At 30.9% G+C, this 15,882-nt stretch overlaps 1 protein-coding gene and 1 long non-coding RNA gene across 4 annotated transcripts in view; one reads left to right on the forward strand and one right to left on the reverse strand.

Moving 5' to 3' along the window:
• The first annotated feature begins 12 nt into the window (after positions 1-12).
• LOC139514737 (uncharacterized) overlaps positions 13-15,882 on the forward strand; it is a 32,627-nt gene continuing 16,757 nt past the window's right edge. Inside the window, exons 1-6 of one of the 2 annotated variants that reach the window (XR_011662680.1) lie at positions 13-86; positions 5,013-5,765; positions 7,136-7,308; positions 13,555-13,628; positions 14,518-14,574; positions 14,900-15,007. This is a non-coding gene — a long non-coding RNA (uncharacterized lncRNA). The remainder of the gene's footprint in view (positions 87-5,012; positions 5,766-7,135; positions 7,309-13,554; positions 13,629-14,517; positions 14,575-14,899; positions 15,008-15,882) is intronic. The other variant, XR_011662679.1, reaches the window with a different exon arrangement.
• LOC139514731 (macrophage scavenger receptor types I and II-like) lies at positions 2,746-15,781 on the reverse strand. Of its 2 annotated transcripts, none has more exons than XM_071304364.1 (8): positions 15,299-15,781; positions 13,099-13,174; positions 11,923-12,087; positions 11,507-11,541; positions 8,347-8,446; positions 6,697-6,756; positions 6,220-6,344; positions 2,746-4,706 (listed from the first exon to the last, which is right to left on the reverse strand). In XM_071304364.1, the coding sequence occupies exons 1-8, from the start codon at positions 15,575-15,577 to the stop codon at positions 4,419-4,421; spliced, it is 1,128 nt and encodes a 375-aa protein (XP_071160465.1). In that variant the 5' UTR covers positions 15,578-15,781; the 3' UTR covers positions 2,746-4,418. The 2 variants fall into 2 exon arrangements, with proteins under 2 accessions (XP_071160465.1, XP_071160466.1); XM_071304365.1 differs by having other exon boundaries at positions 8,362-8,446; positions 15,299-15,741.

Consider the following 15,882-nt stretch of genomic DNA (forward strand, 5'->3'; position numbering starts at 1 on the left):
CCCACTCAATACCGTTTTCATACATAACCAAGCAGCGATCTATTTCTTGGCGGAAATATTCTTCTGGAAGAAGGAAGGAAGTGTAGGTAGGAATTCCGTATTTTAATCTTATAATATGAGTTTTAAAAGATAAAACGCACTTATTCATATCTTCTGTTGCTAAAACAGTGTACGATAATTAATTATCAAATCTTTATACACCGTGCATGTAATGTTAAGACACAGCATAGATGCAAACATTTACTTCGGTCAAAAAATATGCTTTTAGTTTAAGTACAAAATATAAAACTGCAAATGGAGTAATAATAAACAAAATATCTTTAATTTTCTTTTAAACTGTCAAATAACAAATATACCAAACTCGGAGAAATTGTATAAACGGAAAGTCCCTAAGCAAAATCAAAAGCTCAAAAATATCAAACAGTAGATAACAACTATCATATATTTGACTTTCTACAGACATTTTGTTTTGAAGAAATTGATAGATTAAACCTGGTTTTATAGCTAGCTAAACTTCTGACAGTCGCATTAAATTTCATTATATTAAAAAATTATATTTAACAAACAGACATAATGGGTAAAAATGTCAAATATGAGGGAACAGCAGTCATCATTGCAAATATCCTACAACCGATAAACAAAAAGGCATATAACAAAGCACATTAGCAAATACGAAAGACAAGAACACTAAAACTTAACATAGTACAATAACACAATGACGGGTTGAATAAGTAGATATAGAAAGATATGGTATGAGTGCAAATGAGACAACTCTCCATCCAAATAACAATTTATAAAGGTAAACCATTATAGGTCAATGTACGGCCTTCAACACGGAGCCACGTCAAAGGGACATTGCCAAAATAGACTAAACAGTAAAAGTAAAAAATTACAGACAAATAAAAAGAATACTATAACACGTGATGAATATGATTAACAACGTTAGTACCTAGAATCTATAATCCTGGTCCATCGTGTATTATTTGTGAGTTCTGAATAAAATTTATCATTGATACCAGGATTAAATTTCATTTACGCCAGACGCGCGTTTCGTCTACAAAAGACTCATCATTGACGCTCAAATCCCCAAATAAAGTATGAAGTTAAAGAGCATTGAGGACCACAGTTTCTTAAAGGAATGGTAGACTTCACTGAAGAAACACACTTTGTTTTATTATGACCGTTGCATGAAATGCAGTGTCCCGATTTACAAATTTAGGCACCTAAGCTTACTACTGTACAATATGTTGAATGGCAATGTTGAGTAACACTAACACGAATTTGAAGTGTTCCATATCATTCAAGAACTTCGTGTAATTATTGCACAGGGAGCCAGCAAGGATTAGAAGTGTTCTGTTAATATCTGGAAGAGATATTTGAGTAAGACTGGCAATAGTAGAAAGTGTTTTGTATACGTATGATAATAAGTTAGGATAAGTTTTGTCAAGGGACACCAGCAAGTAAAAGAAGTGTTATGTTAAAATGTGGAAGATATGTTTTGAGTAAGACTGGCAATAGTAGGAAGTGTGACTTTCGAACAGCGGTATACTACTGTTTTTATTTATGTATATATATGATAATAAGTGAGTACTAGCTTTGTTAAGGGACACCAGCAAGGGTACGTAGTGTTCTGTTAATATGTGGGGGAGTTGTGTTGATTTACACTTGCTATGGTAAGAAGTGTGATGTATACGTACAGTAATTAGTGAGGAAATACTTTGTTAAGGGACACGAGTGATAGTACAATAATCAAATGGATAATGCATGATATTTGGTGAGAGCACTGTTTATGTTTCTTAGTCTTAAGTTTTCTATGTTGTGTCCTGTTATTTGTCTCTTAGTCTTTTTCTTTTTAGTTGTCAGTTTATTTTCGATCTGTGAGTTTGAATGTGTCTCTGGTAACTTTAGCCCCTCTTTAATGACAACAGAACTAGTGGTTTTCACACTGATCATTACGGAATGTTTTGCAAAAAGAGTAAACGATATATTTAGGATTTGGTTTAATTTAAATTGATATCAACTTTTTAACCCCCTCATCCCCTAAAAGACACCGATAAATGCTTTGCAAGGGATCACATAGGAGAATCCAGTATGTTGTTCTAAATTTAAAGATAAAAGTGTGTCTTCTAAAAATAGAAAATGTAATATTTATGTGTGAAAAGAAAAAACAACAAAACTCCAAGGAAAATTCAAAACGGAAAGTCCTTTTTCAAAAGAGATTTATGCATAGATATCAGCATTATCATGACTTCAAAATTCAAGTGATTTGGCTAAATATTCGTATGCAGTTTATATTCTCTATTGCTACTCGTGTTAATAGTTTTGTTGAATGAATTTTCTAACAGGTATTAATTACTTACGCTTAAAATTAAGTGATTCGAAAATATAATTATGCGTTCTTGCATATTTTAATTTAATGTGCAACATTTAGGACAACCACCATCAATGCGATTGATTTGCACAATGGTAAGTGTAAATGTACGAAAAGAAAAAAAGAAAGAAATATGAATTACATATACGTGTTCTGCTACTATGATAACTGAATGTGTAATACAATCAGACTGTGACATCCAGATGCAACTGGAAACAATCATAGTTAAGTTCCCGGATAAGCATACCAAGAGTTAATTAACCCAAAACAATTCAAATATTTTTTATGATATTTTCAATGACGTAAAAATGAAATTCGTGATATAAATCCTTAAACACTTTTCAGTGTCCGCAAGTTAATCTATAATAACCAAATATAATACAGATTTTTATTTACACAAAATAAAATCTTTACATGAAGTTAACAAAGGACGGTTTAAAAAGTAGGTCGACTGATATGTTATCTCATACCTGAACAGATTTGTATAGACAATCTTAAAATAAACAGGTATTTATTTGAGACGTACAACTTTAAATATAGTAGTATATGATACAGTCACCTTAGACTATATGAAATCGAGGTTGGTTTTCTGTATGCTGACAAACTAAAAGCAATTGTTCTAAAAGTAAAGATTATTAGTTGTAAATGATAGTTTTAAAAACAAACATCTGATATTCAACAAATGTGTCAAAAATTGAAAAAAAAAGAAAGATATTACATTCTAAATTGATATAATATATAAGCAAACTAATAAGGCAATCATACCACATCTTCTTTTTTATAACACTTGTTTAAAACCATTTCTTATTATGTAAGTAATTTAAATATTCGTTGGTTACAATCATAGTTTTTTCGCACTAAAATAACTAGTACAGAAACAGTTTTTTTTAAAGAATAAAGTAAAATTCAGATTAATTTTTTTTTGCCAATTCATTGAAAGTAATTTATGTTCAGTCCATTTATTTAAGCTTTTGAAAAGTTACTGCATGTTGTTTTAAATTGTCTCAATTATTTTCAAACTGGGAAAGCTGAAAGTATTGAAAATTAATTCATCGTGTTAAACATGTTTTATATTATAGGAATAAAAAAGTAAAAATAGGATTTATTCTACTGTTCTAAAAAAAAAAAAAGCGAAAATAAAAAAACCATGTAACCAATAAATGCTCTTTTTTTTTAGCAAACACAGATTCTATGTACAGAATATTAAGTCAGTACAAAACAAACCTATTTATTAATGGTCAAGCATTTCTCTATTATAACATATAATTTGCAATGATAAAAACTTTTTCCATCAAGAAATATTTCAGTATAAGATATTTCATTGATCTTCATGAATTGTTTCTTTTTTTAAATATAAAACATAATCTCCATCTATATACTTTTCATTTATTTTATGTAACAACGCTTTTACAAATAAAGATATTATAAATTCAGTAAAAACCGGTTATGTATTTTACTCATATGCTTGTCTTAAAAAAAGAGGGACGAGAGATACCAAAGGGACAGTCAAACTTAAAATACTGAACTGCGAGGAAAATTCAAAATAGAAATTCCCTAATCAAATGGCAAAATCAAATGATAAAACACATCAAACGAATCCTGACTTGGACATGCATTTTCAAATATAGAGATATTTACATAAAATCTGTATAACTTTGATTTGGTCATTCATTTTCTATAGAAAAAGTAAAGGTATAAAGGATTTTAGTGTAAAAGAAATAGTTTCAAATGGATAACAAATTAATCTTTTATGAAGACATTTAATATCCCACATGTACAGCTTTTAACATACACTAAGTACTATATAAGTAATCATTAAGGTTTGATAAATACTTGAAAAAGTGTCTTCTAAATATATCAATTAATTAATATGCATAGAAATGTATTTGTTAACAAAAAAATATTTTTCAACTGATTTCTATTATAATAACTGCTAAAGATAAAAATTTGTATTTGACGAACAAATTGTAATACACTTTTGAGTCAATAAATTAAATCTCAATTTCAATCTCAATTTCAATCTCAATTTAAAGCATAAAAAGTGAGATCATTGAAGAACATTTGATAAAAGAACTGCTCCAAAATATGTAGCATCCTTCGTGAGGTCAATGGTCGTACCAGCAATTTTGTTTTGTATTTCTAAAACATCATTCTGCTGAACGAATAATACACTTGTTATGCTGCAAGTCTTCATCTTTTTGTTTTTATGACTTTTTGGTCCATGAACATAACTGTCGTTGCCTTCCACACACCTAAGTACAGTGTCAGTGTTTGGGTTATGCCGATGATGTATGATGGCTATTTCTTCCCTGGACAAAACATTATTGAACACAACCTAAAATAACATATATCTATCCTACAATAACATATAGATATTTCTTCCCTGGACAAAACATTATTGAACACAACCTACAATAACATACATTTATTTTTATTTTCAAAATTATTTTCCAGATTCTGTTAAATAAACAATTTTCAGTAGCCAGAGCAATCTAATACAGAATGTTTTAAAAGATTCCTTCAATTACAAATATTTGATAAATTACAGGTTTATCTTGGAATTAAACAATGTTTTCTATGTAAAACATAGCGAACACTGATTACTGCGAAACCTTTTCTGGTAAATTAACATTTTTTTTAGAGATATGATATAAAATGCCAACAAGTAACTATCAACCAGAGAAAACATTTGAAAAAGATAACTATATGCCATCGAATGGCCTTTAAAAATGAACAAAACCGATAGCATAATTCAAGCTATAAAAGGAATTAGTGTGAAAACGTGTGGAATAAACCAAAAGAGAAACGAAAGACAAAATATGAAAAACAGCTTCCAATGTCGATTACTGATTTTTCCCAATTAGTGATGTATTTGTGTGAATTCTTTAACAAATAACTTTAAATTTTCCGTCCTGAATATACGCGAGATATTTGCAAGCAGTCATCAACTAAAGCTCTACAAATCAATCAATCAATAAGTGGATCTTCAGAAAAACAAAGTCCAAACCAGTGGCTCTTTAACAAAGAAGCGGAAAATATCAAAGAAAAACATAAAGACTCGAAATTCAAAGAGAGACCAGATAAAAACACGGCTAAACAAACGTAAACGACGAAAAGACAAACATCAGTCTACCAAACACGTCATTTAGTTCTGGGCAGCATTTATCACTCCAAAAATTATGGATAAACATCTCGGGTGATGTACAATGGTTAGCAGAACAACGCCTTCTGATTGGTTGTGTATAATTATCTAAGGTGATTCGCATTGGTTAGCAGAACCCGCCTCTAGATTGTTTGTGACAATAATTGAATAATTAATCTCCTATCTAGATTACATAAGTTATCGGTGACAATCTGTCAAGCTGTGACTTGGTCGACAACTATTTTGAATGAGGTTTGATAATTATAGTTAAATACATGGACGATGACAATATGATGCATTTAATATACACATTAAAATAACACAAAAAAAATACAAATAAACAAAACACTAATTAACATTATTCGGTAGGTTCTTTATCATACAATTCTTAGGTTTCATATGTTACACTTGCGTTTCTCCCAATAAAAAATAATGGTCATTTAAAGTGGATTGCATTCTTAGTACCCAATAAATTATCGTCAATAAAGCTATTTTTGGTCGGCCTTGAAATATTTTATCCATTATACTTTTCCGAAACCTCTTCCCCCACAAACAAAATGAAGAAACAACAACCAAATATAATTGAGTCCACAAGACATGTGTTTACTGTACGAAGCATGTGGCACCTGACAGACGTGTCTCTGTTATTTGTTTTAGATTTCTAAAGTTTTGTTGTGAGCATTCTTGATTCTAATTATAAACTTACGTGGAAGTAAACCAGATAGATCCCTGTTTCTTTGGCTTTATATTTCCCCTTTTCTGTATCATCAAATGGATTTTCAACATTATTCCAATTTGATCTCTCAAGAAACGTCATAGTCTGACTGTTTTCTGAAAATAACATATGCTATAGCATCATATACTTTTTTTTATTTGAAAATGTATCAACATCAGATGTTAAATATATAATGTAAAAATTTTGTCGTAAGTATAATCGGTTTAGAAAATTGTCCATTAACTGGCATCTTTAATTACTTGTCTTAAATTGAACAGATATTAGTCAGTGAAAATTGGAATACATTTTGGTAAGTATCATGACCATGTGGGGTATGTAACAGTTTCCGTTATTACGCAAACCTCTGTTTAAATGTCAAATTATGATAATAGCATTTTGAGTGCATTTTGGAAAATACTGTAGAAAAACCTATTTTTATAACATAATTTATGTCCATTGACTACTTACTTAAACTTGTATATGTTCTATTTCTACAAACTGTACCATGCCATATGTTATTGCATTCAACTGAAAAAAAAAACAAATTATTCACTCAATGGTTAAACTTTACAAATAAACGAAATAAACAAAAGCAAAAATGCATTTTAATACTGTACAGAGGAATCTACTAGACAAATACCGCCTTAATTTTTTCACTTGGTACGTGTAAAATTGTAATGGTGGGTCTTTTTAGAAATTCCTGAAGTAAATTTACAATACATGTGTCTTTCACAAATAATTTTGAAGCCCCAGTCCATCAATTGAACATTATAACGAGCGTTATGCTTATGATGCAATTAAACTATTATAGTTTTATATTTGTCACAGTGTGCAAAAGTTGAATCTCACTTAACTCTTCAATTAAAAAAATATGAAAGCCTGTATAATTAGTTGTATATTTTTGTAGGTTTTGATAATACTACTGCTGCTTTTACCTATACCTGATTTTCGTAACAGAAGGGAGGAGCTTCCAAGTAGGATATTGGACTGGTAAAGTAAAGAAACTTGTCAAAATTCTTACGAATTCCATCACAGTTTGGGTTGACTGTTATGGATTATCTTAGTCCCAGATGACCATGGGTATGTAACACTAGGGGTTCCTCAAGTCCGTTATCTTCGTCTCGTAGCTAGCCTCACTGCATACAACTTATAAGGGGATAATGAAGTTACATGAGCAATACGACGGGTGTAATTACTCGAACAAGAGCTACATACCCTTTCGAGGTATGAGTTTATGAGCCAGCGGTATTCTATAGGGTTTACTTGAACAAGAGCTACATACCCTTTCGAGGTATGAGTTTATGAGCCAGCGGTATTCTATAGGGTTTACTCGAACAAGAGCTACATACCCTTTCGAGGTATGAGTTTATGAGCCAGCGGTATTCTATAGGGTTTACTTGAACAAGAGCTACATACCCTTTCGAGGTATGAGTTTATGAGCCAGCTGTATTCTATAGGGTTAATGTTGTTGACTCTTTACTTTTTTGTGAACCTTCCCCAGAATGTTGTTTGTCTTTTTTCTTTTCCCCATGTTTTTGTCTTTCCTCGACTTATAAATTCCTATTACCTCGTTTGTCACTTCTTTTTCTTTTATCATTTCGGTTTTATTTGTAAGTGTGCATTAATTAAAGTTCATAATACTTAACCTTGACGTGAAAAATTAATAAGTACATGCAAACTTTTTTTAAAATGTTAAACAATGAGTATCATGCATGTACTTTTTTTATTTTTCAAGATATTTCAGAGCTTAATTGACCAGTTTCAAGTATTAAACATAACATTTTAAATGAAACAAGTATACGCTTCTCAAAAAGGTTGTCTGGATTTAGCATAGCATATGTAGTAAAAATATTACTGATAAAGGATCTCAGATAAATGAGGCTTGAATTTGTGTTTTTGCGAAAGTTGTTTATTGCTTCAAAAACTGTATGTAAGAAATATATCTTGATTGTCATATTGTTAACTGATTACTGTGAAATTTAAAAAAAAAAAAAACTTGATAAAGACGTTCTCTTGGTTCTTAATTTTAGTGATTGCTTCTTAACTAGATATCAAAAGTTAATTTAAGCATCAGTGAAAATATAAGGGTGACTAGTCTAAAATGTGAATGATGTGCACCATATTCTCTATAACCATTTTTTGTCTTTTCCCAGATCTTGTCCTCATGGTTAATGTCGCGATCGAAGTCAGAAGTATAATGTGCTGCTTTTATTTTCATCTGAAAAAATAACTGACAGGTCATGAATAAGATAATCATTTGCATTCAAATGATATTTTAAAATAAGTAAAGCATATTAATTTGATGAATTTACAAATAAAAGTATGTATACGGTACATGGACAGAAGAACTATACTTAACAACAAAATTATTTTAATTTACCTGTGTATTATATGACGTAATTTGTTTTTCAAATTTGATGTTTTTCTAAAATTGTTTAACATTTCACAGCAGTTTTATACTTTTACTTTAATAATTCATTACTTATTATTATTAACTCTGTATTTACATTGTATCACAGATCAAATGTATTCTTGAATGCATTGTGTGTTTATTTGTGTCACTTCGTTTTTTGATGGAGTAAAGTCATTCCAATTATATTTTTTAGTGTGTCTTTCTATGTTGTGATGTTATACTACTGTTATATAAAGAGAAGGTTTGGTAACATTTTTTTAAATGTTTAATCCCGCTGCAATTGTTTGCACCTGTCCTAAGTCAGAAATCTGCTGTTCAGTGGTTGTCGTTTGTTTACGTGGTTCATAAGTGTTTCTTGTTTCTCGTTTTTTATATAGATTAGACCGTTGGTTTACCCGTTTGAATTGTTCTACACTAGTATTTTTTTGGGCCCTTTACAGCTTGCTGTCCGATGTGAGCCAAAGCTCCGTGTTTAAAAAAACCGTACCTTGACCTATAATGGTTTACTTTTATAAATTGTGACTTAGATGGAGAGTTGTCTCATAGGCACTCATATCACATGTTTCTATATCTTTATACAGTACATGTAACTATGGCAACACACGAAATACTATCAGATAAGCAAGATAGTCTATTCTGTATGCAATATGTGTATCATCGCACGATCATATTATTGTTTTTCACTAGTTAAATTTACTCATTAAGGTCTTTCCTCTACAAGGGACAGACCTTATTGTTTTTCTTCCGTTTTTTCTTCCAACATTGTTTTGGCATGGCCTCCCCCCATTTCTGTTGAAGTTAACAAGACCAAATATGGACCATAGATAGACCTCATCATGAAGTATAACCAGATGACCCTATTAAGAATTTCATTATCCCCTTTACAAGTTATCTCCCTTTTATTTGATATTTTTGACATGCCCCCCCCCCCCCCTCGTTGTTTATGAAGATATCATGACCTTATTTGGACAATAGGTAGATCTCATAATGATGTATCACAATATGAGGCTGCTAAGGATTTAATCATTCCCTTTAAGAGTTATATCCCCTTGAAGCTATTTCTTTTATTTGCATTTTTCTTAAAAAAAGTATTAGAGATAGAATCGAATTAAAAACGGCAACATGTTGTTATCAACCCTTATAAGGAGTAATTTCTCTTGAAAGATTATACACAATTTTTGAAAAATTCTTATTCGAGAACCGGACGTCGTAGAGACTTGGAACCTTCGACAATAATCTTAAGTTCATGTGACCTTTAATTTGCACCCAATGTCAAAGGCCACTGAGTTCAAAAAAAAAAATACGCTGCAATTTCAATCTTACATATTAAGAAAACGATAAGAGTTTGCTGCATACATACTGTGTATAAAATGTTCCTCTGGACGAGCTCTACATTTTATACATTAAGCCCAAAAATGTCCGACCGTCTGTTCAAAAGTTACGACGAGATAATTATTAAAAGTACAGTATTGTTTGTATATCTTTGAAAAGGTAACAGATATGAACCTACTGTGAATTGCAAAAATGATCAGTTCTTTAAGACCTTCAATTTGAGGTCAATGTCAGGTCATGATGAAATTTAACCTTGACCTTTAAAGTGAACTATGACCTTGACCTTGTGATATTTGAAAGGTCAAGTGGTCCTGAGTTGAATGGTGATAGTCCCATGTCTCTACGACTTCCGGTTCTCAAGTTTGGTATTGCATCATATATTTGATGATTCATTGTGACCTGGATGAACTTTGAAATTGTCCCAATTTTCTATAATGTTGTCCTTCAACTGTAGATCATTTATCATCTAACAGATTTGAGATATCTGTTGTCGTTTTAGAGATAATGCAGTTTGAAATTTTGCAAGCGGAGGCATGTATTTCTGAATCAACAACAGCTTACCACTTAAATTGTTTAAGAAATTGAAGAGGTTAACATAGTTATATGTTTGACCAAATACCTAAAACATTCCAATGAAAAAAACACAAAAAAATCAATTTGAAATTTTCATGTTTTGCATTGACTTTGTAAGTTTCATAACTTCTATTTATATAGTTGATATTGCATCATTTTTGGCACTTTGTCAAATGGAGTCATCTGATATATCAAATTGAAGGTCTTAATAAACTCTATTTAAAAATGAAAATTTTAAACCTCTTTTTCATCCCAGGGGGAAGGGTGGCGTCATTTAGTACAAAATTTCAAATTTCTCAGATGGTAAGGTTGTCACATATCAAATGAAAGAACATAAAGCGTACATGTCAAATTTCAATTGATGTCCCCCAAAAATTGGATGGATGGGGTCATTGAGTGCAAAAAAATTAATTTACCTTTAAGATAGGGTTGTTGTATATCAAAAGAAAGGTCATGATGTGTACATTTGAAATATCAAATTCCCGACCTCCAAAAATTAGTTGGATAGGGTTATTAGGTGCAAAAATTAAACTTTCTAGAACATGGCGTTGTCGCATATCAAATGAAAGCTCATCTACTCTATGTTACATATAGCATACTTCCGATCTCAAAAATGTAGGCGGATGAGGTAATTAAGTGTAAAAAGCGAAAAGTTTCAGAAGGTATGCTTGTCGTATATCAAACAAAGTGTCATGCAAAGTACATTACGAAAACATCACTTTTACAGGAAAGACCTTTCAATTGTTTTACAAACAATTGAGATACTAGTGTTGCTATTATTTTTGTTTTACTTATTTAATGATATCAGTCTTGTTCTGTAGTACATGATTTTACAAGAAAGTAAAAAAAAATTATATGAATTGTGTAAGGCTGGTCGATTTCAATGTTGACATATCAGAGCACAAAACAGACATGTAGACTTATATCTATGTATAATTGCTACAGTTAGTATGTATTTACCGTTTTACTAGGATCACCTTTCTCCCCTTTCGGTCCTATTAATGAATAATATAAAACGATTGATTAAAAGATGAGGATCGTCAACTTATGTTTTAAGATAAATAACCGTGGCTATGTCCTTTAAAAATTACTGGCATATGAGACATAAAATCAAACTGATATATTAGTGGAACGAAACAATATAAAGTAACGAAAAAACATATAAAACATGTAAAATATATACCTAGACTGACATATCAAATTTACTGCCGAACTGGCGTTTTAACCGTAAAGCAGATAAAATTGTTTTCCACTACATATACGTGTATTCGAAGCTTGAAAATATTACATTCCAATTTTGGTAAAATTTATACCCAGACTTAGTAAAATTAAGTAAACACATTTATTGTATCGTGTTTTTATTAAATGATACACACCAGTATTTCCTTGAGTTCCAATAGGACCCTGATCTCCTTTTATACCAGGAGCACCACGTGATCCTTGTTCTCCTGTTGTACCAGATTCACCCTTTTCTCCTCGATCACCTTTGGGTCCGGGAGGTCCTTTTCTCCCACGCCTCCCTCTGCACTTACATCTGCGAGCTGAGATTTAAATATATTGAACAGATATAATTTTCTATAGAGCTATTTCATTTGAACTAAATGCTGTTTTATTTCCTTATATCCCACATTTGCTATTATTTATATTTTAGATAAGGGTGGGGGTTTAGTACCATTAAAACGTTTAAACCCGCTGCTATGCACCTGTCCTAAGTCAGGAGTCTGATGTTCAGTAGTTGTCGTTTGTTGATGTGGTTCATAAAAGTTTCTCGATCCCCTTTTTTTTATATAGATTAGACCGTCGATTTTCCCATTTGACTGGTTTAACACTAGTCATATTTTGGGGCGCTTTATAGCTTGTTGTTCGGTGTGAGCCAAGTCTCCGTGATGAAGACCGTTCTTTGACCTATTATTGTTTACTTTTATAAATTATGACTTGGATGGATAGTTGTCTCATTGGCACTCATAGAACATCTTCTTATATCTATAGATGTTTAAGATGTTACACCCAAAAATTGTATGTGTTCTTTGTTCTTAAAAACACGTACTTGCCGCGGATTAATGCGGTGGCAGTCTTTAGTGTTTTGGGGGTGTAAAATGTTATCCGAAACTTATCAAACATTTGTATTCATATTTGTATTTTGGAAACGTTTTGTACTTGTATCGTCTTTACTTATAGCAAATACATTCGAAACGTTTTGTACTTGTATCGTCTTTACTTATAGCAAATACATTCGACACGTTTTGTACTTGTATCGTCTTTATTTATAGCAAATACATTCGACACGTTTTGTACTTGTATCGTCTTTATTTATAGCAAATACGTTCGACACGTTTTGTACTTGTATCGTCTTTACTTATAGCAAATACATTCGACACGTTTTGTACTTGTATCGTCTTTATTTATAGTAAATACGTTCGACACGTTTTGTACTTGTATCGTCTTTATTTATAGCAAATACGTTCGACACGTTTTGTACTTGTATCGTCTTTATTTATAGCAAATAAGTTCGAAACGTTTCAAAGATCATCTTGTGCAATAGTTATATATACCTCTCTTCGTTTTGGTTTTCTTTTGAGCATTTCGTTTAAAAACCACGTGATTGTAAATTTCATCGTCGTCTTCATCCTATTGAAAGTAAATGATAAAACTTTGAAAGAAAAGACATCAAATTTAAGGCATAACACGAAATGAAACTAAAAAAAAACCACTAGAAGTTCGCCTTCTATGCATTTGCTGCAACGAGACGTATAGACATATTTTGTTTTATTGTCTTTTCAAAAATCTAGCCGTTGACAATTGACCTGGATGTCAACATTTTGAAATTTAATGACAAGACAATATCTTTTTACATTTTAACATTTTAAACAATAAAAAAAATAAGTATTTATATTTATCAGATATATATTTAATTCTTCCCTGTCTTTTTAACACTAGTAAAAGGATTATATAAAAGATATTTGCCCTTGCAAAGTACGAATAACTTGCAATGTCATTGTTTATTACAGCGTTCATGGTGAAGGTTAATCTAGAAGAGCGCTATGGACACACGCTATTTTCCTATGCAAGCATTTTAGATACGGTATAATGTAAAATTAAATTTAATTGAATGATGCGTTGTTTATTATACAAGTGTTATATAGTTAATTGACTTTTCTTAGCTGATTTTCATTTCACAATCTAGTGAGTTATTAATAATTTATTATTTCACTTACCGAAATAAGAGGGGCTAGGCTTCGTGTTCATAACAACGACATTTGTAAGGTAAACCCCTGCTCCTGTCGACTTTTTTTTTAATATTTTGCCATGCCGTAGCCAATAAAAGCTAACTATACGTTTTTGCTCATTATTGAAGGGCTTACAATGCCTGATGGTTGTTTAAAGCCTCGTCTTTTGTCACTGGAAGACGATAAACCAGGTTTATCCTATTATGTTTCGAGAAGCTAAAATACATATCGACTTTACTTATACTGCAACTTTAAAAACTAGAAAGGGGAAACTACAGAATGTATTGTTATGAAAAAGGGGAATTCCATTACGTTGTTATCCTATGAACTAATGTTAATTCGATTTGAGAGTACAAATTATTCTGAAAATGTTAATCGAGACATATGCTAACTACTCTCATTTTTCGTTCATTTTATGTAATTTTAAAACGAAATAATTTTGACGGAAATTTTCGCAGAAAATTATCAGATGTATGTAAGAAATGTAGAAAATACAAAGCGCATTACAAAAAAAGAGAAGATTGATTGATTGTTGGTTGCTTTACGCCGCATTAGAGAAGAAGGAAAATTTATAGAGCAAGGGAAAGTAGTTATAAAAAGTAACTTACAAAAACTCAAAAAAAAACTCAAAATTATCTAACAAAATTTACCGGATTGATGTCAAGTCCTTCTTGAGGATTACGCATTTACTGTTTTAGAGATCAAATTCATTAAGGATAAAAAAAAACCTTTCTTTATTCACAGGAAGTAATTGAATACATAGATTGATGTCAACTTTTGAAGTAATTAAAATCAGTTTAGGTTTACTAAGCCGTTAACACTATGATATACATTATGTGACTATGAATGTAAAAGATTTACTGATTTATTTGAACACCTTTGGCACATCATATAGATGAAACTTTCTTCATTTTTGCTGCATACATTGATGGATAAAGATAACTAGTTAAAAAGATAATACAAAGAAAATACCACCAGTCGAAAAAGTAAATATAAGTTTTTTTTTATCTGCAAAAGAGCGTTGCATCAACCTATGTGCGATGAGTTATAATTGTAAATATTAACTTAAAGATTAATAAAAATAAAAAAACTGAAATGTTTTAATATTAATTTATTTCCCTTTAAGGTAATCAGATCAATTTACAGAACAGAAAGAGGAAGTAAATTGATTCATGAGAATTTGGCTGATTTCAGCGAATTCAACGGAAAGGGAGATAATACCAGTTAAGCTGATGTTAATCAATTATGTTTCCTCCGTCATTTTCATGTATCAATTTTACAGTATTATACATGAAGAATGAAGCTTTCTTAACGACATACCTTCCCTCCTTAAAAGAACCCAACTAAAAACAAAAAAGAAATAAAAATTCAAAATACAAATACAAAAGCGAAAACAAAACACTAGCTAGAATACAAAAATCAAAAAAAAGGAGAAAAACAGTTTTGCACGTGTAAAAGTATTCGTTAAAGAAAATTGAATTAGAAGTATTTCTATGATTAGAAATAAACATTTTTTAATACTTACTCGATGAGTTTCTTCAACTCGATTTTGTAATGCCTCTGAGTGTAATGCAGCTTTATGTAACTCGGTAGACAGTTCTTTTCTGATGTTAATATTTTCTGATAGTATCCATACATTGCATGCCAAAATTGCACAAGACAAAATAAATAGAAGTATAGTTGCTAAGATAATTAGTCTTTGTGAACTCGTAAGTGATGGTTTTCTTTGCGTTGTTGTGTCACCTCGACATTTAGGACATGGCGACATTTCATGTGCATAATTAGCATCAGAGTATAAATCCATTTCAAAATTAAAAGTTTGGTCGAGCAAGCATCAAGCCCAAGTATATATGCTACTAGCTGCTAGTTGCTTTTCCCGCCATTTAAACATACCTTCTCTATTACGTTTTTATTTTTTCCAAATTGTCATGCGCATTGTTCATAGATAGGTAAGTACGTACACATATATATATATATATATATCTATATAGGTCTTTAATATCACAGGTGAATTCTACTTGCACTTTGATTCCCAGGAAATCACTATTATATTAATATCAATCCAGGGCCCAGATATGTAACTTGTATTTAAATGGTTTTTTGAAAATG

The sequence above is a fragment of the Mytilus edulis genome, chromosome 3 (genome assembly GCF_963676685.1).
Source record: "Mytilus edulis chromosome 3, xbMytEdul2.2, whole genome shotgun sequence".
NCBI classification, from domain to species: domain Eukaryota; kingdom Metazoa; phylum Mollusca; class Bivalvia; order Mytilida; family Mytilidae; genus Mytilus; species Mytilus edulis.

Bases quoted from the DNA above. Each gene is read 5' to 3' on its own strand.
- LOC139514731 (XM_071304364.1), bottom strand. From the start codon at position 15,577: ATGGATTTATACTCTGATGCTAATTATGCACATGAAATGTCGCCATGT. The intron at 12,088-13,098 runs GTATATATAACT...TTTAAATCTCAG, and splicing joins GAAAACCAAAACGAAGAGAG to CTCGCAGATGTAAGTGCAGA. The intron at 6,345-6,696 runs GTAAGTAGTCAA...TGTTATTTTCAG, and splicing joins TAGAACATATACAAGTTTAA to AAAACAGTCAGACTATGACG.